Source organism: Zonotrichia albicollis, chromosome 1, assembly GCF_047830755.1.
Source record: "Zonotrichia albicollis isolate bZonAlb1 chromosome 1, bZonAlb1.hap1, whole genome shotgun sequence".
Lineage (NCBI taxonomy): Eukaryota > Metazoa > Chordata > Aves > Passeriformes > Passerellidae > Zonotrichia > Zonotrichia albicollis.
In genome coordinates, this window is record NC_133819.1 from 152,604,754 (window position 1) to 152,630,840 (window position 26,087).

The 26,087-nt window shown below is 45.5% G+C and overlaps 1 protein-coding gene across 14 annotated transcripts in view; it reads left to right on the forward strand.

Annotated features, from left to right (window-relative positions):
• The window catches only part of ADGRB1 (adhesion G protein-coupled receptor B1), a 293,366-nt gene that overhangs the window by 131,106 nt on the left and 136,173 nt on the right, over positions 1-26,087 (forward strand). For 11 of the 14 annotated variants that reach the window (XM_074557880.1, XM_074557884.1, XM_074557896.1 and 8 more), the window contains 8 exons: positions 3,394-3,501; positions 9,512-9,676; positions 12,277-12,440; positions 15,977-16,151; positions 18,412-18,576; positions 21,968-22,069; positions 24,048-24,154; positions 24,894-25,088. In XM_074557880.1, the coding sequence (XP_074413981.1) occupies positions 3,394-3,501; positions 9,512-9,676; positions 12,277-12,440; positions 15,977-16,151; positions 18,412-18,576; positions 21,968-22,069; positions 24,048-24,154; positions 24,894-25,088 (1,181 nt within the window). Of the gene's footprint in view, positions 1-3,393; positions 3,502-9,511; positions 9,677-12,276; positions 12,442-15,976; positions 16,152-18,411; positions 18,577-21,967; positions 22,070-24,047; positions 24,155-24,893; positions 25,089-26,087 lie in introns of all 14 variants that reach the window. The other 3 variants (XM_074557889.1, XM_074557962.1, XM_074557971.1) reach the window with 2 other exon arrangements.

Genomic DNA, 26,087 nt, shown 5'->3' on the forward strand with positions numbered 1-26,087 from the left:
TTCAGGCATTTCATATCTGAGAGTCACAGATCTCCTCCAGTTTTCACAAATTTCAGATCTTCAAATTGAAATGATTTGGGTGTAATTGCAATACATCCAGTGGCCTCCAAAATGTCCCTCTTCTCCATCCACTGAGACTTTGGGGTTTAGGGGTTGTCAGTAATTTTGTACTTTTCAGTTTTACTCTTTAGCAGCTGGTAGATGCTCCAAAAACTCCATAACCACCACATTTCCTTTCAGTTTTACTGCAGCGAAATTCACTTGAATGTTTTGGGTATTTTTTAAATAATCCCTTTCCACTTTTTGCTCTGGTTCATCCCCTCATTCCCACCATCCCACCTTGCCTGAATAATTTTCATGATCCTGCTATCTGCTTTGCCTCTCCTGTTTGGGGGATGAGTACAGGTTGTGTAGCTGTGGTGACACATGTTTGGATGTTAAAACCTTGGCCCACAGCACTTCAAAGTCTCTGCCTTTATTTTATTTTATTTTATTTTCCCCTGGGTTGTGTTGCAAGGTGGTGTCTGACACATGGCATGTTCTCATTAGAAGTGTTGGTCACCTGCTTCCTATTCCCACTCCTGCCAGCACTGATCATCCTCCACATCCACACTTGAGCTGTGTTTTTTTTTTCAAAATCTCATCTACTTGCCTCTGCCTGCAGTTGAAACATCCCTGTTTGGTTCCAAGGGCATTATCCCTCTATTCCTCCTGTTAGCATTGGAAAGGTGCTTGGGTTTTTTGTGCCGTTTTCACTGCATTTATCCAGCTGGGATGTAAATTTTGTCTAGGTCTTCTGTTAATCCTGGAATTACTCCTCTCCACTGACCCTGCTGTGGGAAAAAGGCTGCTGAAATCCAACCAGGTCCCCACTGCCTTAAGGTTTTTACCTCCACCCCATAAAGTTCAGGTGCCCACAGCAAAGCAGGATTTGCACCAAAACTTCCCCATGTTCTGAAGGGACCTGGTGTCTGCCTGCTCTGTTTGGAACCAGGATTGGTTTGTGCATCTCTCCAGGTTAGATCTCAGCTGTGCTCTGTGTTAAATGGAGACAAACTGGCTTCTCTGCTTTTCCAAAGGGGAGGAGGGCTTCCTGCAGCAGTGGAGCGTTCCTGGCAGGGGGAAACTTGGGGGAAGCTGGAAGGGTTGCTCATTTAGCCTCTAGGCCTGATTGGCTCTAATTAGCATAAGAAATAACAGCAGACTTGACATACCTGTCAAGGAGCAAAGGAAATCATTCAGTCCTTCAAGACTGGGGTAAGTCATTAGGAGATGTCAGTGACACAGTCCCAAATAATTGCTGAGATGAGGTTCAGGGTGTTAGACTTGCAATTAAAACTTCTGTTTTGCTCTTTTATCTTCCCTTCCCTCTGTGCTGCTTCCTATGTCTCTGTCCATCTGTGAACACTGACTGCTTCTGGGATATTCAATCCCAGGTTTTCCCTGTCACCTTCCTTGCTCTGGGAAGGTGACAAAGCCATCCAAGCTCCACACATCTACTCCTTGGTGCCCAGCCCCACTTTCTCCTCCCAGCCTAAATAAGTCTGTGGGAAGCCCATGGGATGTGATGCAGATGAAGATTTTGTGTGTTCTTGTGGTTTGTGAGATTTCATGGAGAGGACTTAAATAGGAGCAGATGAAAGTGTGTGGGCATAACCAGGAATGGGTGGTGGGGATGTGAGAAGTCCCAAATATGGGAATAAGTTGTCTCCTAACAAATTAAAAAAAAAGAGATTGGAAAACTACTTAGAGTTTGTCTTTTTTGAACTGAATCTCCCACAGGAAAGTCCCATGATTTTTTGCTATTAAAAGCAAAGGTTTTGAAACCTCTCTATTCCAGGAAGGAACCAGGCAAAAACAAGGTGTTTGCAGATTTCATGGTGTTTGTGGTCCTGATTTCAGGCTGTGGGTATCTTTCCCTAGAGGATGGCAGGGGGGTGACTGCCCCATCCCATCCCCTCCAGCCAGCAGCCAGCTGGTGCTGGGAACATTTGGAGGAGTCCATGTGACAATTCCTAGACTCCTCAAGTTCTGCTTTCAGGCAACTGTGATGGTAAATAATACAATTTCACAAACTCTCCCATGATCCAAACTGCTGAATATAAAGCCTGGCTCCTGGCAGGGACTCTGAATCATTCCTCTGCCTCCTCTGCTTTCCCTTTTTGGATGGCAATAAAGACTCTTGCCACCACACTGAAGCTTCATTAACCTTTATTAATTTTCTCAGGGTTCCGGGATCAAATTTGTCACCATTTCAAACCTTGGCAGTTCATACTTCTTGAAAAGATGTCTGACTGTTTTGCCTCCTTGGGGGAAAAGATCTTCTGTCTGGTACTTACTGTTTGGAAACAAATTGGCTGCCAGATCACAGATTACTCGGGCTCAGCTCTGCTCTCTGCTATTCTGTGTGACTCCTGTGGAGTCAGCTGAGCTCTCCTAATTTACAGAAGGCACTCCTGGTAGATGGAATTTGGTTGTTATTGCTGAGTTGTTTCTCTCTTTGCTAGGAAGGGAATATGTCAGGGTTACAGCATGTCCAGTAGTACAGACAACAGAAATTTTAGTTTTCCCTCCAGCCAGTTCAGGGCTGATCCACACAGGATGAAAATGAAAAGCTGGCAGAGCATGGGCTTGGAAGGAACAGTTAAATGCCTTTGGTTTACTGTGGATGCTTTATTTACTTTCTGAACCTCACACCGTGGGCTCCACTGGGAGCTTTTCAGCAGGACACGAGGGTCAGGAGCTTGTCTCTCACTGAGAAGGAAAAGTTCCCAGCTATAGCACTGTTGGTACTCAGCTGAGACCAGACTTTCATCTCTCCTTGTTGCTGGTGGCAGGGTAAAGTCTGTGAAGGAGACATTCTATTGAGATATCCCTTTCCTTTCCACCTGCCCTCACCTGCCTGCTCCACTCAGTGTTTCCTGGTTCCTCTACAGGGCATTTTGAAGCAGGTGTTGGTTGTAAGGCAGAATTTTCCACCAAATCCACCCTGCCAGTTGCCACCACAAATCTCAAAACACCACTAGGGGTGGTGGGATTCAGTGCCAGCACGTCTGAAGAGTATGTATCCTCCACAAGTGCAGCAAGGAGTGCAGACACCCTAGAAAACCACTGAAATTGATTAAAGACCAGACATAACGGATCATAATCTTCATGGTCCCAAATCTTAGTCAAAATAAAGGGTTTGAACCACCAACCAGCCCAAGTCTTTCAGGCTGGTTTGGTGCTGAAACCTCAGGGAAGAGTGGTGGCCAGGGGTGCTGGGGTTGGAAAGCAGGTGGTCACGTCAGGGGAACGTGGCAGGTGGCTGTTGTTAACGCGTGTAACCTTTGTAGTGAAAGATCTTGCAGAGTGAACCGAGGTGTATTTACATGACCCATTACCTTGCCATAGCCAATGGACGCTATAATTCCAGAAGCCAATCGCTGAGGTCCACAGATAACAGAAAGCGAGAGGACCCTGACGAACTGCAGCACTACGGGTACCCTGCACCTCAAATAGGTAAGATCTGACCTCCCACAGCGGCCTCTGGAGCTGGGACACTGCTCTGCTCACTGCACTGCCCAGCTGGGCTGGGCTCTCTGCACTGTTTCAATGATGCCTTCCCTTCCCAAACCATCTCCTTCCCCCCAGATCAGTGTGGGGGATGCTCCCCCTGTGTTGTCACATGCTGAACCAGTGGTCATTGCCCCCTGTGTTCCCATTCCATCACCCCACAGGGTTTTGTGTTGTCACCATTGGCCAGAGAAGGCAAAAAGGGACAGACACAAAGCCCTGGCAAGAACATCCATCCCACAGAATGTTTTGCCATCACCCTGCCTACTTCTGAGTCACTGCTTTGTCTGAATTTTCCAAGCACACGTGGTTCATGAAGCCAAAGCTGACCTTGGTGCAATGCAGCCCCTTTGCTGATGTCCATGTCATGCCTTCCCATTGGCTGTGAGAGAGGGTGAGCAGGGCTTGGTGGGGACAGGGCAGGATTGGTTTCCTCTGTCCCTGGGTCTTTAGTGCTGTGCAAGGACTTGTCTCCAGTAGGTTCTGCAGCAGGACTTTCCAGCCTTCTGCCACAGAAGGGGAATAATGTGTAGTAATATCAGACAGCATGATCTGGGAAGATGGGGATGAATTCAACCTAGATCTCTGACAGATCTGATCTGCCCCATCCCTGGAAGTGTTCAAGGCCACACTGGAAGGGGGTTTGGGTAACCTGGTCTAGTGGAAGCTGTCCCACTAGATCAGGGGTGTTGGAAGTAGATGATCTTTAAGGTTCCTTCCAACCCAAATCGTCCTGTGATTCTGTGATTCAGCCTGCAAAGGTTTTGTGCTCTCCCTTCATGCCTGTGTATCGTGGCAGGATCTGAACACATCAGGAGTCTCAGGCAAAGCAGAGTGTGCTGAACCTGGCCACAGGTTAAAAATCACTGCCCAGTGACCTTGCCAGCATTTTGTGCTCTAGAAAGGCTTCAGAGAGGTGATTTGATTAGAAATAAAAGAGGGTCCTCTTCTGGTGTGGCTTATCTGTGCTCCACCCAGCCCAGGAGGACTTGGCCACTGAGCAGCATCAGGAGTCTGTGTGGTGTGGAGTACCTGGGGGTGACTTGTTGGGGCTGTGGTTTTAAACACAGAGCAGGGGTCAGCCTCAATTCCCTCTCTACCCTGCACAGACTCTGCTCCCTCCACTGAGAGCAGCTCCACTGCCTGCAGGATGGATCCCTGGAGTCTGGTAAAACCTGCAGGAGAGGGAGGACTCTTGCACTGCTACAACGTGGAAAAGCTGAGCTTAATCTCTGTCCAAATGAAGGGAAGGCACTTCAAGTCAGGCCCCTGTTGCTCCGACTCTGCCTGGTCCCAGGTGCTTCCCCAGAGCTCCTGTTCCAGCCTGTAACTCAGCCATCAGGTTTTTAGTTAGGCCCTTCTTCCTGCCGTGCAGCTGGGTGCTGGAGCTGGGCTCAGTGACGTCTCTGTCACCTCCCTGCCATTGTGGCCACCGCTGTAGCATGGCTGGCTTGGGCTGTGGCATCCCTGAGGGCAGCATGGGCTGGGAGATGTGCATTGTCCTGCTGCAAGCTTCCCACATCCCTGTGGCTGTCCCAGGCTGGAAGGAAATCAGGATGGAGGAAGTGTGGACACAGAGGGTACAGTCCACAAAGGGATTAGAGGGAATTTTTTTAGCTGAGGATGCAGAAGCAAAGCCCACAACTTCCCTTTGGGCACAGATTGTAGGGAATGAGACATTTCACAACTGCTCAAGACCGGGAAAAAGATGAAATACAGAAATCAGCTGATGCCATCTCATAAGGATGAGAGGATGGCCTTGGCCAGCTGGAGAGCAGCATTTTCTCCTGCCAGCCCTTCACATTCCTGGTTCCTAGGTCCTGTTGGCCCCAGGCTGTGGCAGGGCTGTGCTCTCAGCCAGGGTGCTGCTGGCTGCCCACGTGCCTCCCCCAGCAACAGCACAGGAGCCAGATCCAGCCCAGCAGGTCCCTGGCATGGGCTCTCCTGGCTCAGGAGGACTCTGCCAGCAGCAGGATGTGAGCAGAGAGAGGCACATGGGGAGATGTCAGACTGACAGACCCCCAAACTGGAAGGGCTCCTGGCAGAGGGATGGCAGGGATGTGCTGCTCCATTAGTGCTGAGGGAAGAGGAGTCATGGAGCAGCTGCAGGCACTGATGGGGATGCTGCAGCCAGGAGCTGGAATGATCCTGGATTGCAGTGCCAAATCCCTGTGGATTAACACCCAGCCTGTCTCATTCTGCAGCACCTGCTGGATCCTCTCCATCTGCTGCACCTGGATATGTAGGAGCAGCAAGGGCTATTTTTCCACTTCAAGTGGGGTAGAGAGCCCTGAAAAATCCTTTGGGACAATCCTGTTAGTCCCCAAGCTACTCTGGGGCATCACAGGACTAATCAGAAGTCAGCCCTGCTGAGATAGCTGCCTGCAGGCTCTGGTGGTGATGTTGGGCAGGGCTTGACCCCTTCTCCTCTGGGGATAAAGAAAATATGGCTGGAGCCACTCTGCTATAAACACAGGCTGAAGAAGTTTGGGCTGTTCAGCCTGGAGAAGCAAAGACTCTGGGGAGAATTTAGAGCCCCTTCCAGTGCCTAAAGATTCTCCAAGAGAACTGGAGAGGGACTTTGGACAAGGGTATGGAGTGACAGGACAAGGGGCAATGGATTTAAGCTGAAGGAGGGTAGATTTAAATTCAATATTAGAACAAAAATCTTCATTATGGGGATGGTGAGACCCTGGCAGAAGTTGTTCAAAGAAGCCCAATCCCTGGAAGTGTTCAAGGCCAGGTTGGATGGGGTTTGGAGAAACCTGGGATAATGGGTGGTGTCCTTGCCCATGAAAGGGGGTTGAAATAAGTTACCTCTAAGGTTCCTTGCAACCCAAACCATTCTATGCCTCTATAATCTCTGGCAGGTTGAATTACAAAACAGCACTGAGCTGGACTAGGCAGCTTTCAAACCCAATGAGCATGGCAGACATCTTGCCATTCTATCAAAAACCAGAGTAAAAATCCACTTCTGGGATGAATACTTGCAATATGCTTCACTCAGTAATTTGCATTTGCTGCCATTTGACCCAGAGGAGTGCAGAAATTCTTCTCACTCGTAGTTTTGATGATGGGTACTATTGTGTTTCTCTCAAGTAGAGAATGAATTTGTCTCATGCCTGAGAGTGTCTCAGAACTGGGTCTTGCTTGGTTTGAAAATTAGTTAAATTTGTGCAAGGCTTGAGACTAGGCTGGATGTAATGTCCCAGTGGACTGAGATGAATTGCTTGGTTCAGAATGACACCAAGCCCAAGGGAGTCACCAGCACTTAGAAAATAAACTGTATTATGGGTTTAAAAGCCAGAGATTCATGCAATGTGAGGGACCATAATTGAGGAGATTTACCTCTAAGCACAGCTATTTCTGCTGTGAAAGAGCAAAAGCCAGAAATAATGAAGAGGAAAGAGGCAGGAGAGGTGGGATTTGGTTCAGAGATGCCATTCATTCCTCCAGTGACACAAGAACTCTTCTGAATATGGAGATTGCAAAACCTCAGCCAGGTCTGAGAGGGAGGTTTGTGGCATGGTGGGTTCTCCATGCCAAGAGCTGCTGATGGAGGAGGTTCCTGTGTCTTTGCAGGCTTCCCCTGTCCTACCTCTGGCCTCCCAGAAAGATTTTGGGGCCCAAACGTGGAGTGTTTAACCAAAATACCCCAGCTGCCAGCCCCTGAGGGACTGGGTGCTGCTGGATGCAGAACTGGGGAGGTTGCTCAGGGTGGATGGGGAAATGCAAAGCCACCAGGGGTTCATGGAGCATCCAAGCCAGCAAGGGAGAAGGAATGATTGGGATCTGTGTGCCTGAGAGGGATCTGCTGGAGTCTGGGATACTCTGGATGGAAAATTATGAAGTGATGGTACCCCAAGTGTAATTTGCTGGAGGTGAGCTTGGAGCATAGCAGGACTCTGGCTCTGGAAAATTGCCATGGAAATGCAAATCTGTCTCTACCAGGAGATCTGATACTTGTGAAACAGGACATGGGACTGATGTTTTCCTGGAGCCTCAAAGCCTAGAAACACACAATGTCTCCTACACATCCCAGGGAAGGACCAGTGGTCTATAACTTTCATTTAACTGGGACCAACTGGGCAGAATAATGAAATAAAAGACAAAAAGGAAACAATTTTGAGCAACTTTGGCTTAATGAACATCAGCAGTTGCATCTCATGATAATCATTGCAATGACACAGATGAGGCAGGGAAAGATTGATCCTCACCTCCACCACTTTCTGTGTCCAGACAACAAATGAAGGAGTGAAATCCTGTCAGTTTTACAGCAAAGACAGGTCTTCCTCTACACTTTTTCCCCTCAACATATATTAATTCAACAGGCTTCAATCAGTGGGTGTATTTTTAATTCCCAGCTGCTGGAATGACAGGAGACATTCAAAGCAGATGTGCTGAAAAGCATGACACAAAGCAAGCAACACAGATAAATACCAAAAAAATCCCAAAGAGCAGACTGATGAGAGCCACAAATGCTTGAAATTTCATTGCACATGAAAAACAGTAGTAAATAAATATAAATATAAATAAATTTTAAATTAAATATACTACCCTGAGGAAAAACCCAGATGTGAACAGTTTTAGGCAATATTGGGAAATTTGGTGGTCACCAAGCTTTACAGTCCCCACCACAGTTCCCGCTCTGACATTTTCATGCAGCTGGTTTATAACCCTCACTGAGATCTCCAACTGCAGAGTCTCTTTCCTTCTCCATGTTGCAGATACAAAATTTAATGCAACATCCTCTGCCCAGCTTTTTTAGGGAACCGGGTGGTGGTGTGGGGTAGCACATCCAAGCTCCCTGGATGGCCCTTGGAGTCATATTTACCAGTGCTGTGATCCTTCATATCCCCCACAGTTTCCCAAATGCGTCCTTTTGGGATGAGACACAGGGCAGTCTGAGGTTCTGAAGAATTTGTCACGAGAGGGGGTTGCCCCTCTGTTATGCTGGTGTTTATTTTTTGCCATATGACTGTGTTCTATACATACCAAATGCTACATTCCAGGTTTATTATGTGTAATTATTAGCAATCCATGAAAAATACGAAAACCCAAACAATGCATGGCTTGGTTAAATAGAACAGAGCCAGTTTTTGTTTCCATATGGGGAAGAAAAGCATTTTTCTTCAAGGGATAGAATATTGACTGTGAAAACTAATGGAAAATCATCCTTTCCCTGCTCATTTCACACTTAGGGTGACTTATTTGGAGGTTGTGGCTGCTGAAACAGACGCAGCAGGAATATTAGTGACAAAGGGAATACATCTCAGTGCTTTTCACCCCCATCAATGGGATATTTTTAGTTGCTTGTCCAATGCTGCCCCATCAGATAAGCAGTTGATAGGGACTGTGTGATGCCCTGGAGGAGTCATCCTTGTTCTGTGTCACATGCTCACAGCAGATCTCCACAGGTAGAGGAGATGCCAAGAAAACTTCAGGGGGTTTCATCAGCTGACCCTTCTTAGGCACCATCACCTTCTACTTTGTCAGCTCCTCCTCTGCCAGTTTGTGTGAAGGCAGGAAAAGGGGTTGAACACTTAGAAGTGGACAGTTATGGATACATATACTCTGGCTAAGCTCTGTTGGTACAATCTCTAAATGGAAGTTCCCTATCCCAGCTCACAGTGTTCTGGAGTGGCTCCACCACCTTCAGTGGTGTAGTTTGCCCTTCCCAATGACCTGATGCTTCCATAGCATCCTTTTTCTTAATTTTTTTTTTTCATGTGTGTGTCCTACAGCTCTACAAAGTTCCCAAAAAACCCCTTTAGCCCATTCTCAATCTCACATTTTCTCCTCAATGCCCTCACACCCTCCCACCCATCTTTCACCCCACCTGCAGGACACATTGCAGCCTCACAGATCCCACAGCCAGCCAAGCGTCACTTGGAAACCTCTTCCCCTGAGATGCAAGGATGCCAAAGATCCTCACCTTGTGTTCCAACCCCTCCAGGTGACCCTGCAGCAGAGGAGTGGTCCCCGTGGAGCGTGTGCTCGACCACCTGCGGGGAGGGCTGGCAGACCAGGACCAGGTTCTGCGTTTCGTCTTCCTACAGCACCCAGTGCAGCGGCCCTCTCCGGGAGCAGAGACAGTGCAACAACTCTGCCGTGTGCCCAGGTATTGGTGGCCAGCAGAGGAGGGAGATTGGCTACCTGTGGTGTCTCTACTGGGATATTTCGGGGAGGCCCTGGCACAGATTGCCCAGAGAAGCTGTGGTTTATCCACCCCTGGAAGTGCCCAAGGTTGCGTTGGATGGGGCTTGGAGCAATTAGGATGGTGATACATGTGGGGTCTCCACTGTGATATTTCAGGGAAGCCCTGGTACAGATTCCCAGAGATGCTGTGGCTTCTCCATTCTTGGAAGTGTCCAGGGACATGTTGGATGGGGCTTAGAGCAACTTGGGACAGTGCTACCTGTGGTGTCTCCACTGTGATATTTCAGGGAGGCCCTAGCACAGGTTGCCCAGAGAAACTGTGGTTTATCCATCCCTGGAAGTGTCCAAGGTTAGGTTGGATGGGGCTTGAAGCAACCTGGGATAGTGGGAAGTAGTTGGAACTTGATGATCCTTTGTGGCATTCACATTCTCTAAACATGATTTTTTTTTTGCTTAGGGTTTTTCTCCTGGGAAGCTGAAAGGCAGCAAAAGGCCTCAGATAAAAGAAAAACAATTTTTATTTCATTTGCTTCTCTTGTGTTTTGCTCATGTAGAATGTGTTTGGAGATTGTTTACCGAAAGTGATTACTTGATTGGACTCTAGTGTGAGTTGTTGTGACTCACTGGCCAATTAGGGCCAAGCTGTGTTGAGACTGGAAAGAGTCACGAATTTTTGTTATTAATTTTTAGTATTTAGTAAGTTTTTTTGTATTTTTTAGTATAGTATAGCATTATTTAATATAATATAGTATAATAAAGTAATAAATTAGCCTTCTGATAAGATGGAGTCCTCCTCATCATTCCTCCCAGACATCAAGCAAGAATATTGCGATAATCTTTCAGTTCCTTTCCATTCCAAACCATTCTATGATTCTGCAATTCTTGGAGGGAGATAGTTTTTATTCCCTGATCCTTCTCTTCATGCCTTAAGGCCTCATACAGAGACTCCTGATAGACCAAGCACCACAAGATCGGCACCTGCTTTACATGGTGTGGACAATACCATGCTGTCTGAAGTCCAACTCAGTACACCTGCAGGCAGGTGCCTTTTGGGGCATTTCCAGGTCAGGAACAATTTTGGTGAAAAAGAAAGTTTTGGTGAAAAAATAAAAGTCCCTCTCCATCTTTCTTGTAGGCTCTTCTGAGGAGACTGGAGCCTACAAGAAAGATGGAGAGGGACTTTTAAAAAGAGTATTTAGTGACAGGACAAGGGGGAATGGCTTCAAATTGAAAGGGAGTAGGTTTAGATTGAATATTAGGAAAAAATCCTCCCCTGTGAGGGTGGTGAGGACCTGGCACAGGGTGCCCAGAGAAGCTGTGGCTGCCCCATCCCTGGAATTGTCCAGGGCCAGGTTGGACAGGGCTTGGAGCAGCCTGGGATTGTGGAAGCTGTTTCTGCTCATGCCAGGGATTTGGAAGGAAATGAATTTTGAGGTCACCTCCAACCCAAACCATTCTAGGTTTCTATGATTATTTTGAAGAATTTTTGCTGTTAAGAATGTTATTCATTTCTCCTGACCAGTAATATCTTTGTTCAGAAACAATTCTATGATGGGTAAACCACCATCCATGGTGAAATCATCATCCATGTTCCTTCTTTTGTTTCCTCCTCTGGTTATCTCTTATCATGCAAGAGGCCTGGTGAGAATTAGTTTTTAACCCCCTTTCCTGAAACTGGGGCACCAGTCACTATTAACAACTGATGAAGGACCAGAAAAGTCTCTGTTTATTTGTTTTTCTTCTTTTCTGAAGGATTATTGATTTGGCATTAGCTTCTCTGGTAAAGCTGGAAGGGATGAAGTCTCTTTAGAGAGATCAGTGCATTCTTATAACATTTGGCCTCTGGAGATTATAGTGACTAAAATTCCATAAATAACTTGGCCAGATTAGATTAGATTAGATTGGAGAAGATTAGATTAATATAGATTAGAAGGCTAATTAGATTGGATTAAAATCAATTAGATGTCTAATTCCAGGAGCTACCAGTGATGTCTTGAGCACTGTTGGAGCATGTTGCCCCTTCCATTTTACCCTTCCAGGTCTCCCTAACTTTGCCTCTGAGGTGTTACTGACCTATGATAATAATCAGTATATATATAATCAGACTGCAGTATATATAATAATCAGACTGCAGCTTTTCTGAAAGCCTTAAAATGTTGTAGTCTTTGAGTATTCAATGAGAAAATGTTGGGAGGGGGGAAAAAAAAAGCAACAAAATGATGGTGATGATGCTTCCCTAAGGGTAGTGGGGTTTTATTCCTTTCTAGCTAAATCCATCTTTTGCTTAAAAAATGCCCCATTGACTCAAAGTTCTGAAAAATTAAGATCAGCTAAAAGTGCATTTTGGTTTATTTCAAAGACTGGAAAGCAGCAGACACTTGGTGTTGATAGCAAAGCATAAGAAATTACTTGATGTTCCTCTTGCACATTTTGGGCTGGTTTGTTCTCCAGCTTCCCACACACTGCTCATTCCGGGTGGGAAGAAGCTGTGCCCTGTGGGCTCCCTCACTTCCTCAGGCCTCCTGGGGGAAAGAAAAGTCACTTCTTCTGCTTCCCTTGCAGTGCATGGCACCTGGGATGAGTGGTCTCCATGGAGCCTGTGCTCTTCCACCTGTGGGAGAGGCTACAGGGACCGGACTCGCACCTGCAAACCACCCCAGTTCGGTGGGAACCCCTGTGAGGGCCCGGAGAAGCAAACCAAGTTCTGCAACATCGCTCTCTGCCCAGGTAGGGACAGTGACAGATCTGAAAGCTCCCCTCCAGCAGGTCTCCCCAGCTCAGTGTCCCTCACACAGCACATGAAGGTCTGAACTGACTCCAGCGAAATTCTGAACTACCCCAAGGAGGATCCTGAGGAAAGGTTTCATGGAAGAAGCAACCCAGAGGTGTTTTCTGGGGTTGTTCAGCTCAGAGATGTCTCAGGTTCAGGTTTGCCCTGTGTGGTCTCTTGCAGAGGATACCTTACATGTGTTGGATTTGGCTGCCACTCCTATTTCCAAGACCATCTTAAGCTTCTCACCTTACTCCCCACTGAATGGTTTCAAGTTATTTTGCCTGACTGGGTCTTTTGTTCTGGAATTAAATAATAGTTTTACTTCTCTGTGCATTAATTCTGTTTAAATGCAAGTTTTCTTTGTGGCTGATCCTGCTCTGGGTGGTGAGATAAACTAAGAGACTCCTAATGGCCTCCCATGCCAAATTTAATCTTTTTATCTTTTCCCTGCCCCTGAATTTCACTTCCAAATTCTTCTCCTCAAGTTTCGCTTTGAAACATCAGAAAGAATCTCAAGGTGAAATTGCTTTTACCACCTTGAAATCCACTTATGCTCCAGAGGTTTCTTTCCTCTGACAGGCCCTGGGTTTACAGCAGAGTCCCCCTTAATTTAACTCTGGGTATCCTGGTGAACACAATCTGTACACGAGCGAGCTCCCCAAAACTCCCTCCCCATCCCTGGATAATGTCAACTGACATTTTTCCAGTTTAATGAGAATCATTATGAGACATTATTATGTCCCCGGAGGAGGAGAGGGATTGTGGGAGGGATGAGAACTTTGTGAAAACAGTGAGAAGCCTCCTGGCATTTCCCATCGAGTTTTCACTCCAAGTAACTATCCTTGGATATTTGGCTGCTGTCCAGAAGACTCGGAATAAGAACCTCCCAGACACCAAATTGACTCTGTCATAAAAAGACAAATTTAAGAAGTCAGAGCTGGCATTGCTTGGGCAATAAAGCATACCCTGAGTTAACATTGATCCATAATTAATTTAAATACAAATAAATACGGGACCGAAACAGCAGTGGAAAAGACAAGCAGCCCAACTGCAAGGCTTCAGCTCTAATTAGTGCCACAAAGGCAATCAGCGAATTGGCAGCGCCAAATGAGAGCGGCGTTGGGGAAATCATTGAAGCACAACAATGGGTGTTTGACACCCCAGACACTCTCAGTGTTTATTACCACCCTGCTCCGAGGATTTTTGGCTACAGTTGATAAAAATACTCTGCTGCAGGGACAACAGGGCCTTTGTTCCTCCTGAGATGTGGAGGAGCAGGGTAGGCCCCATGTCCTAGGACACAGGCTAGGCCCCAAGTCCTTGGAAAAGGGAAAAAGAAGGAAAACAATGCCTTCATCACACAATGAACATTTTTGAGAGACCCCCACTGTGGTGTGACCATGGCACCAAGCAGTCCTTAGCAGTGGCTGTGATGGGAACCCCTCAGCATCCTGACCAAGAAGCATCTTTGCATCAGTGCAAGGTGCCTGGAGGGGCAGCACAGCCACCCTTGTTTCCTCTTTTTTAAAAATGTTTCTGAAATTACAGCTTGTGAATAACTACAAGGAAATTACCTGTTCCCAATCCCCTGCTGAACGACCAAATTATGAATTTGACTCCTTTATTTTGCCATCCCCAAATGCTTGCTCTGCTGATAAGCTGCCAATCACCAGCAGCAGGGAGTGTGTTGGAAAAATGCAAATCTTTTTTTTGATAAATGCAGTTTTTTGGTAAATGTCATTGAATGTGGTGAATGAAGTCTCACTTTGCCAACACAGGGAAATGTTTATGAGGGGCAGGCAGCATCATTATTAGGAAAAAATTCTTCCCTGTGAAGGTGATGAGGCCAGAGAAGCTGTGCCTGCCCCATCCCTGGAAGTGTTCAAGGCCAGGTTGGACAGGGCTTGGAGAAACCTGGGATAGTGCAAGGGGAGTAGAATTAAATGATCTTTACCTTTCCAACCCATGCCATCCCATGATTCCATGATTTTATGATCAGTCCATGGAAACTTAGCAGCACAGCCTTCAGTCAGAAATGCCACGCTAATTTATACCTGGTAGGACCTACTTGGTGGAGTTTTAGATCATTTCCAAAGAATAATCACCTGTCAAACACTGTGTTTCACATTTTCCCTTGTTGGGATTGATAGGCACTGGCACGAAGCCTTGAATTTATGCAAAATAAAAACATAAATGGTTGGATTGTTAAAAACTAGCACCTTTTGGAGATGCATTTATGCCTGCCTGATTTTGCACACCTTGTGATCCCCTTTGAGTTAACAGTTGCTCATTTGGATGCTTTTAACATTTTTTTAACTGAGTTTGCAAACAAAAACTTCTAAATTGCAATGGGCATTGCACAGGGCTGATCAATTCCTTGCAGATTACATGGGGGACCAGTTGGAATTTATTTTTCTTGGACAGACAAGCAAAGCAAAGCAAAAAAAAACAACAAACAAACAAAAAACCAACAAAAAACTAGCTGCAATGTGATTTAAGCCAGAATTCAGACTTTTCAGAGATTCAGGTTGTTTTTCCCAAGTGAGATCTAGCAGCTAATTAGATGTAAACAGAGCATGATGACCACTGTTAATGAGAAAAATGCTTCAGGAAGACCAGTCTGGGTGATGGATCTGTTGATCAGGGACCAATTAGGGTGTAACCACCACACTGGGGAATGCTTCAGTCCATACCATGATAATAAGACGTATTCCTGTTTCTCTCCAACCCCGTCCCTATCATCTTCCTTGTCCCTCCCTCCTCTATTTAATTATCAAAGACACTGCTGGGTGAAACATCTCCAGTCTGTCAGAGTTAATTCAGCTGTGAGAGAAGTACATTGACCACACACACTCACCCTGTTCCCAGTCCTCTGTTGGAGCACACCTTTACTTCCACATTTTCCAGCCATGGAATGGTGGATTCCTGTCAATAACACTGTGATTCGAGTTTCTGGCTGTGCTTTAATGAAAAACAGAGAATTTGCATGGTTGAGAAAGTTCACTCTCCACAGATTCATGCACTGCTCTGCTGAAAATGGGTCCCTTAAAAAAGTGCTGATGGCTCCAAATAGGAAATGTCACAGTAATGAAGTGTTCCCTTCAAAGTGTTTAGTGAAAACATGAGCCACACTCTCTGGTGTGATGTTGTGTTGTGATTGGCAACGTTATTAGTTTGGACTTTCATGTCGGAATATCAACAATTTCAACTTCTATGGTATTACGTGGAGTGCGGAACATTAAAATGCTACCGCACATTAAAATGTTACTTGCATCCTGTGAGACTCTTGGAGGCTTCAGAGGATCCCAAGAATCGCTGTTGCCACAGTCACCCGAACTTTTTTTTTTATAATCTCTGCCCTCTTTGAAGTTGTGTGGCTCTGGTTTGATCTCCCCTCCTCAGTCCCTGATTGGCAAAGGCCAGAGGCTGTCACCACGCAGCTCTTCCCAGAGGGAAAGGTCTTCACATTCCGCTCGTTTTCTTTCTTTGGGCCACTCAGTGGACGGCAACTGGAACGAATGGTCAAGCTGGAGCTCGTGCTCCGCTTCCTGCTCCAACGGGACCCAGCAGCGGACGCGGGAGTGCAACGGGCCCTCCTACGGCGGAGCCGAGTGCCAGGGACACTGGGTGGAGACCCGCGACTGCTTCCTGCGCCAGTGCCCAGGTGGGTGACAATGCCTTCTTCTTCCTCTTGGCCCATCTTCCTCTGCAATCCCAGTAAAGTGTTTATTTGAGGAAGACTTGAGCCCGTTCTGGCACATCTGGATCATTCCATCAGACCGTGCCTGTTGGTTTTTGGTTTCTTGTTTTGTTTTTGTTAAGGTTGGGATTGAAATTGCTCAAGACAGTATTTCGTGTTCAGATTTAAGTGTTTATTATTTCTTATAATCTACATTACATTATAGATTTCTTATATTCTATATTATAGCTTATAATTATATTACATATATATATAATATATATAATAATAGCTTATATTACAGTCTTACAAGTTGTGAGTTTTACAGCATTCCACTAACTAGCTATAAAATGGTGAACTATCTTTTTCTATAGGGTTTGTTAAGATTAAACTATCTAATTAAGAAATTATATTTAAAGTATTTTCACTTTTAACCAATAATTACCTGAAGTCCGCATATGCGGACTATTCTAATTATAAAATACCACCCAAACCCATGAAGAACAAGGTGAAGAAGAAGGATTAGCTACTGTTCTAAAGCAGGAATCTGTGCCCCTCAAGACAAAAAACTCAAAACTTTTAGTATCCAAAGTTCCAACATATGCCAGCCAAAATCCATTGCTGGCAAATGTTTCAGGAGACCCCACAGAGGTGAGTGATTGCCCACAGGGAATGTGTCTTTCTAACCTTAGATATCAGCTTTTCAGCATGAGCTTAAAAAACTCCAGTGAAAATATCAATGAAACCCTTCCCTTGCCTCCACAAGGCTTCAGCTTCCATCCTCTTTTTGTTTTGTTCCTTTCCTCCCACCATTTCAATGTTCCCAGTCATATTTCAAGCAAATGGGGGATCCTCCATTGTATCTCAGATTTAAACTTTATCAGTGAGAAGGTCTGTCACAATAAAGCCTTTGTTCGTGTCTGTGTAAGATTTGTCACTTCCCTCACCTGTGACTTAATAGTAATGACAGCAATAACAGCAATAATAATAAAACAGTAATAATAATAATTCCTACTGGAATTATTCTACCTATTTCTTCAGAGGATCCCTTTACACTCTGATAGCACCATTATCTGCAGTATTTACCAGAGGTGTTGGATTTTCCTACATGGTCTCAAGTAGGTTTTGATCTTTAGGAATCTCACTCTTTCTTTGCAACTTAGGGAGATCTTTAAAGACAAAAATGGGCTTCACAGATCATTTTTAAGACAAACTTGTCTCACTGATTTTAGAGTTACCTGTCAAAGTAACTCAGGTCATACTTTCCACTGCATAAAATATCACTAAATAAAGCACCAGGATTTTGTGCTGCCCCTCTTATTTGGTAATTTTTGTCTACTTCTTGGAGCAGGCATGGATCTCCTGCCCTCCCAAAAGGAATTATTCAACCCAAGATGATGTGGTAACTCAAAATTAAAGCCCAAGTTGTAAAGATCACACTTAGGCCCTGTTCTAGTTCTGTCACTGAGTTGTTGTGGCACAGCAGAGGAGAAGGTTTCCCTACCTTGCAGGCTTGTTGTGAGGGCTAATTAACATTTTTATGGTGCTTTGATAAATGCCATTGTTAATGTAAAAGAAACAGAATTTTGATAAATGTCATTTTTAACATAAAGAAGTCACATTTCCACTGGATCTGGAAAGATGCTGCGAGAAGATACAAGGGAATGAGACAACATCCCAAACCTTTTTCTAAGGCACATGAAGCATCAGTGCAATGGAAACAGCTGGAGGGAGGTTTATTTGAGGTCTCTTCATGGTTTTTTGCCCAAGGGCTGTGCTGGTCTCTAAATCCCTGAGCCAGACCTTCTCCATGAAGTTCTATTTTCACACATACATTGCACATTCCCAGTGAACTCCAGATGTGGAACTGGCCTGGCAGATATGGCTGCCAGGTTGAATCCCTGCCCATGGGAAGAGTGTTCATGAGCACAGCCCCAAATCTCAGCCTGAGGAAAGAGGTAGGGCTGCTTTTGCAGAGCGTGGAGGTGCTGAGGAATAACACAAAACCACCCTTGGACTGATGGGATGGGAATGGGAACACTCTGATTTAATGTCTGTTAAGGATCAGACCAAGATCCAAAGCAGGAGACCTCCCTTCCTACCAAATCCTGCCCTACACACCCTGTGTTCCTCTGCTCACCTTTGAATCTTGATTCCTTCTGTTGCAGATGATGTTTGGGACATAACAGGCTGTTTCCCCTCTTTTTCCTCCTTTTTTTTTTTTTTTTTTTTTTTTTGTTTTCAGTGGATGGGAAGTGGCAGGCCTGGGGAGTGTGGGGCAGCTGCACCGCCACGTGTGGAGGTGGCACTCAGAGACGTGACCGGGTGTGCTACGGCCCCTTCTTCGGTGGGGAGACTTGCCAGGGTCCCAAGGAGGAGTACAAGCAGTGCAATGACAGAAAATGTCCTGGTATGTACCCCAGACCCCTCGTGCTTTCCTTTGAAAGAGGCAGAATTTTGGATTTTAGGAATGGCTTCCATGTTATTTGTCAGAGATCTGAACGCTACAAAGGGTTGTAATCTAATAAAATCTTACCCATGACCCAGGTACAAGGTACAAGATCTTAATTTAACTGTTGCAGAATCCAATGCAGCTGTGTTGCTTTCAGTGAATATTTGGTCAATCACACCAGCCCTGCCTTGGTGGTTTAATCTTTTCATTGCCATAGAGTTACAAGAGGAAAAGAGAAACTGTTTGGTAGCAAAAACTGGTATCAGAGTCTCAAATCTATGAAGCTGTTGAGTGCTGAGGATGTTGCACAGGTTTCTCACCCTTGACTTCTGGGAAGCCTGCACAGCAGTAGAAATTTTTAAGAAAAAGATGTGTCTGCATCTGCCAGAGCTTTACCCAAATCTTATCCTCCTGCAGAGTGTAAATGCTGAATGGAGGGTGGGTGAGCTGTAGGCAGTTGAAAACCTGAGTTTGGATGTGAAAAATAAACTGGAGTGAACACTTCCAAGTGGGAATGTTCTGTCTACCTCTCAGACTATACAGAGACCAAAAAAAAGGTCTGCCCACCATTTCTGCTTTCTTCCTCAATCTGAGTTGAAGGGCCTGGTGAAATTGCTGGTGGGGAATCAATGGCCTTTGTGATGTTTGCAGTCAGATTGCATCGATTGTAACAGGCCATGAGCTTTGACTGAAAGGGTAATTAATTGTCAGAGCAGCTCAGTGAGAGACAGGAGAGATTTTCATGGCAGTATCCCAGCATTCCTACTGAAAAGGGGCATCTCCCTAAAGGGCAGGAGGCAGAAGTTTTGATGCAGGAGTACCCGGGGGCAGATCTTCCATGTGGAGGCCAAGCCGACCCCTCAGACTCCCTCACAAAGTGCTGAGGACAAAGAGATGAAAGCCAAAGGACTTCAGCATGGAAGTTCCAGCACGTTCAGCTCAGAGATGACAGAGAAAGAAGCTGTGTGACAGCCTTGTCACTCTTCCCAGCTACACTCTTAATGAAAGGCATCACCTCTCCTTACAAGCTGTGCCTCTCAATTAGCAGTGGCGTGTGAGAATCTCTTCTAACTCTGCCACAAAGCTCTCCCTCGCCACAGAAAATCTTAGCACCGGGTTGTCTGGTGGTGTCTACAGAGTGAGGCAGATTTAGTTCAGCTTCAGTGTGTGCCAGCTGGGGCCCTGGCAGAACAAGCCCGATCTTTTCTTCTTTTTCCGCAGGGGTTGATGCCTGTGCAGTGCTCAAAAGGAAAAAGGCAAGTCTCAGGCACTGGGGCCTGCCAGGGTTCACAGCCAGAAGGGTCTCGCTGCAGTTGTTAATTTGCAAGGGAAGGAAAAGGTGGGGAAAACATCAGAGGCTAAAAATAAACCCGCTCAATTTGTTCTCCAGAAAGTATCACATGCTGGCGTGATTCGATTTGAGCAGAAGAATTGAACTTAATTGGGTTAGTTATTAAAATTTCCCAGTGCAAATAGGTTACTCTGGTAAAAGGGATTCTGTTGTGAAGCAACATCAAAAAGGAAAAAAAGGAAGAAAAAAGGAAAGGATTCTCTCCTGGCCTGGGAATTGCTCCTGTGCTCACTGGCAAGACAACTCCAATCAGTGTATTTTTAAAGAGCATCTCTGATCCACAGCATCCCTCAGTGGTCCACAGGGACACTGCAGGGGTGACAATACCAGGAAGTTTTGACAGGCCAGCAGGGGAGAAAAGGGGAGAAGACATGTGAACATTCTCCCTCTCTGCTTTTTAATGTGCTCTGCTGCTTTGTAGCTGAGGGTGCTGGAAGCTTCCACACCCCAGAACCCTCCTGTGAGCCATGGGACAATCTTTGACTATGAACAAAGCACGGGGACAAGAGTTTGGAAATCATCTCCCTGCTCTGGGACAGGCTCTGTGGGTGACCAAGTGCTGTCACAACTGGGTTATTCAATCTCTCTGCCCCACACTCCATGTCAGCAGGCTGGAAATGAAACTGCCTCTTTTCCACCCCTGTTCTGGCTTATCTGCAGAAGCCACGAGCTGTTGGCTGAGGGATGAGCCCTGCTCATGTGCAGAGCACAGCTGGGGTCCCGCTGCCCTCCGGAGTTCCATCACAATAGTGATTACTCACAAGGGAACTTTAAACCAGGGGAAGGAGCATCTGTTTCCAGGCAGAGAATTCAGCTTATTCATTCCCAGTGTCTACTGGGGAGGAATTCATCTTTGAACTGCAGCTGGGGTTTGGGGCAGTCTTGGAGCCTGCCTGCAGGAGCAGTGATGTGCAGGCAGCTTGCTGGGTCCTCTAGGAGTTCTTCAAAGAAGCAGGACTTGCCATGCCCATAATTTAGGTTTGAGCTCTCCCCACAGCCAGGTTGGTCCCTGGGTAGTCCCAGAGCAGCAGTGGGACATGTCCTGACCAGCTGCAGGCACAAACTCATCTTCCTTTGTGTTGGAAATTTTACATTGAATAATGTAAAATGCACAATGAATAAAAACTGTAATCAGAAACTATTAAATCAAGTTTTTTCTCCTTCCCTCCCTCAGGAGTGACAAATAGCTTTAACACCATCCTCATGGCTCCCTCTGCTTTACATGTTGCAAATAATGAGTTTCGCAGCACAAAAACCTCCTGTAGTGAATGTTTTTCTCCCAGATCCCACCAACTCCAGGACCGACTCAGCTCCACCCACAGACAGAAGCTTCCAAAACCATCCTTCCAGTGATTTTTTTTTTCTGTGATGTCTCAAAACACATTTCTGTAGGCTCCTGGGCTCTGCAGCAGTGTTTGGAAATGAGCTTCTGATGCAGTTCCAAGTTGCTGGGGCTCAGATCTGCTCTCTTTTGTGCACAAGATGGAAGCAGGAAGAATGAAGACCACCCAGGGGATGTGTCCATCTTGTCTTTTCATTTGCTTGTTCTTTCCTTCATTCCTAATCCACGGATTCATGCCAAGCCTCATTTTAGATACAGCCAACACTGAAGGTGATACCCTGAGGGATGGCAGAGGTGGAGTGTGGAGTCATGGAGCTCACTCACAAAAGATCTGCCCATTAAAATTTAAGGAATAAAACTCTTTAGTAGAGGGTAGCAACAGCAGTTTTCTTGCAAAGAACTGCCGCAAGGCAAGGATGTGAGTGGACTTTCCCATGGATTCTAGTGAGCTAATCCTTGGTGTGGATGAATGCCCAGTTTTGAGACAGGCAGAACAAATTCCAGAGAGGTGAAGTGACTTTGTGAGGGACTAAGCACCGGCAGAGCTGGGAGTGCAGCTCAAACCTCCTGGCTCACAGACCACACTCCCATCCTTCCCTTTTCCATGTCCTTGCTGAGGAGGAAGCTTCACCAACAGAGTTTTTCTCTCCTGGCAGAGCCCCATGAAATCTGTGATGAGGAGAGTCTTGGCCCTGTGGTTTGGAAGGAGACGCCAGCCGGGGATGCTGCCGCCGTCCGGTGTCCCCGCAATGCCACTGGTAAGGGTGACTGCATGGTGGGCAGGTGGCCTCTCATCAGGGGATCCTTCATCCTTTGTGTCCTAGACAGGAGAGGCATGTGGACTTCTCTCCCTTTGTCCCTGGCTAAATTAACTCCATCTGGGTTTCTGTTTTCGCTGTGAAAGCACAAACATTTTAGTTGCTACTGGATAATCTGAGGTGGTTTCCATTCACCCTGTGTAAAATTTGAAATTAAGGAACGCTAAGATACCCTCCCTCCATTATCTACAAAAAGCTTTGTAGAGCAGGTAGAACTTTAGGATTTGGGTGTTGCAGTTCTCTCCAATGCCCATAAAAGCAGCTGCTGTATGAGACATATTTTGTCCATTATTTTGTTCTTTTCGTTCAGAACTCAAAGGCATTCAGTTTTCTTATGTGGCAATGCATAATAAAACTTAAAGGGGTTGTCAAGCAAAAATTAAATCTGTGTTTATTTGAAATTTATATACCTGAGCAGCGCCAATAATATATTCTTTTGTAAATGTAATAATTAATAATTTATAAATGTGAGATTCAAAACTAAACTTTAGAATCATGGTCTTCTCACGTGCAAATGATTGTCATCAGTTATGTTCACAAACACTTTTAACCTCTCAGTGGTATCCTTCCTGACCTTCAACTGCCACACTAAAAATTCAGGAAATCTGAATTCTGTTGTCCACTTACATTTGGAAACCTCAGCACCTCTCTAAAAATTTCTTTGAGCACTCAAGTTGAAGGTCTGATTGTTCTGGTGTAAAGTAAAAGGATATGGGCATCCAGGTGTTACCTGTGGCCACAGGAGTGGAAGGTAGTGAAGAGAAGGCTCCAGGATGCTGGTGGTGGGTTTGTCCTCAGCTGGATGTTCCTCACTGCCAGGAAGGAACAAAAATAGTGGCAGCAGCGTCAATAATGTGTAAAAGTTTTATTTTGTTTGAGAGAGAGGGTTGGATGCAGACAGCTCTCTTTGACTCAGCTGGAACAGTCAGTATCATCCCCAGTGCTGTCCTAGAAGGGCTGTACCCAAAGAAAGGTCACTGAATCATTTGGCAGCAGCAAAAGGACTGCAGACCCAGCAAACCTGATCCTCAGAGACTTTCCAAAAGGCATCATGATAGCTGGGACAGGGTGATCCCTCTCCCTTTCCTCCTCTCTGATATGTCTGTTCCTCCACATCACAAGGCATGTGATTACCACTGCAAAGCCCTCTGTGGATTGGAGCTGAGGGAGGCCTGGGGGAGGACTGGAAGCAGCTTTCAGAGATTTTCAGCTGATGTAAAACTGGTGCTTTTGGGTGTTTATTCCCCTCCAGGCTGTGTGGGCAGCACAAGCCCTGCTTTAGTTGCAAGTACCAGACCAAACCACCTGGGGAGGCTCGTGGGGCTTCCCAAACCAGGCAAAATGCTGCCACTAGGGCAGAAGAAAGCTTCTCTTCACCCTGACTAGCCGCATTCAATTTGTTAATTTTTGTTTTCCTGCCCAGTTCCTTCTGCTGTTCTACAGTAGTAAAAGGCAGGAGAAGGAAATAAAGATAATCCTCCCTAAAGGCTTGTTCAGACATCTGCAGGTGCCTCTGATGCCCTTTGTGCTGGTAGCTGAGTCTGAATTGGTGCACTGACCAGTCCTGGGTGATCTCCATCAAATCCTGAAGGTTGGAAAAGACCTCTGAGATCCTCAGGTCCAACCATTAACTCAGCACTTCCAGATCCACCACTAAACCACACCCTCAAATGCCACATCTACACCTGTTTTGATCACTTCCATGGATGGTGATTCCACCACTTCTCTGGTCAATTTGTTCTGGTGCTTGGCCACCCTTTCAGTAAAGAATTTTTCCTTAATATCCATCCCAAATCTTCCCTGGCACAACTTGGAGGTGTGTCCTCTTGTCCCATGACTTCCTACTCATGACAAATGTTTGAATGTTTGACCTTTCATCCTGTCCTCACTCCTATGTTTGTTTCTTTCATTCTTCCAGGGCTGATCCTTCGAAGATGCATCTTAGATGAAGAAGGCATCGCTTACTGGGAGCCTCCAACGTACATCAAGTGTGTTTCTATTGATTACAGGAACATACAAATGATGGTAAGGCAGCCCCTGCTCAGCTCTGCAGGTTTAGGATCCTCCCCAATGATTGTTGCATGGCTACAGTTACAAAAAAAGAGGGAAAAAAAGAGTTTCCAGTTCTACCTTGATTTTATCTTGTTTTTACTGCCTACCTTGTGATGCATGGGCACTCCATGGACAAGAGATGGTTCCTTTCAGGATATTTTAATATCCAGCTTGGCAGAATCTGGGTTTTTCATATCACATTGTCATTAACTATATCTGTGGCTGCATCACTTTTAAATAAGCATCTTAATTTTTGTTAATCATAAATTCATTGTTATGAGGAAATCTGCTGGTCTCCTGCCACCTTTAGGAGAACTGATCTCTCCTGTTCACAGTAAGGTATAATCTGTCCTAAAATAGTTCCAAATTGATTGTAAGAAAACAAAATTTTTGGGGCATAAATATTCTGTTAGGCTATGAACAGAAGAAACTTTGTAGTGGGACAATTTCTTCTTTGTGGGCAAAATAGAAAAATTCAGTTCTCAGTCATTTTAGAGGCGCTTGGAAGATAATTTAGAAGATATCACTCTTTTCTATAATTTTAAAAATACCAGAGTCTCTCAGGCCAGCAAAGATTGTCAGATTCATCTGATCTGCACTCTGAATTGTGAGGGAGGTCAAAAACCTTCCCCTGCAATTCCTTCACCAAGCTCATTAACTCGACTTTGACTGTCCCTAAAAGTGTTCCTAGCATTTCTTTTCTGTTTCTCAGACCAGGGAACACCTTGCCAAAGCTCAGCGTGGGCTGATGGGAGATGGGCTGTCAGATGTGCTCCAGAACCTTGTGGAAATCTCCCAGGATGGGACCAGCTACAGTGGGGACCTGCTGTCCACCATGGATGTACTCAGGAACATGACAGAGATCTTCCGTAGGGCTTACCACAGCCCGACTTCTGGGGATGTGCAGGTGAGCCCAGCTGCATTTCCTGGAGCCCAAGGCTGGCTTGGAGAGGTGTTCCAGGGTTCCAGGTTTGATTACAGACACTGATCATAGCTGATACAGTGCTGAGGAAAATCAGATTAATATTTTTCCCGATGTAAATGTCTTTCTGTATTAACAAACCATTATTTCAAGGCGGTTCTTCCTTGGTTTATAAACTGAGAACTTAAAAGCCAAGGTCATTCTGAACAATTTCAACATGATAGCACTTCACTGCAGAGCCTAATGGATATGAGAACATTATTTGGTAGGGATTTCAGGCTAATGACTTGAGGTAAAATGATCCTGTGGCATTGGGTACTGGGGTGTTAATGTAGGGAAATATCATCGTGGTTTCTTTCCTTATATCCAGCAGCTACCAGATACACCCTTGGGATGGGTCATCACCTCATGACTTGAAACATTAAACTGATCCTGCAGGAACTGCAGAGAGTAGTAAAACTGGAGAAAAAAAAAATCAATAGTTTTAAATTTCCTGTCTCCTTCCTTCTCATTGTGTGCTGCAAAGGTCCTATCATGGACAGCTCCCTCTTGATTCATCTCTGTGTCTCCTGCTTGGTCACAAGCTAAAGGGGATCCTGAGGTTTCCATATATTGTAAACAGCAGAAATAATAGAAAAAAAAAAAGATATGGAAGGATTTATGCAATGGAAGATCATCTGGTTTTAACCAGTTTCTGTCAAATATTTACCATATTTGTCCTTAAAAATCATCAGTAATGGATGCAAGACCTATTCCCAATCCAAAGCCTTAGAAGATACAGTAGTTAAAGTGAAATTCTTGGGAAAAAAGTCTTATTAAAACTTGTTTTGCCATTTACATCCTTGGGGACCTGTGAAATGCTCTGGAACCTTTTGGGAATGGGATCATGAGAACCTTTTGGAGCATCTTTAAATCTCATGTGACCTTCCCAGCCTGGGCTATGCTTGCATAACAATCTCTCCTGTCCTCTCTTGTCTCCCTTTT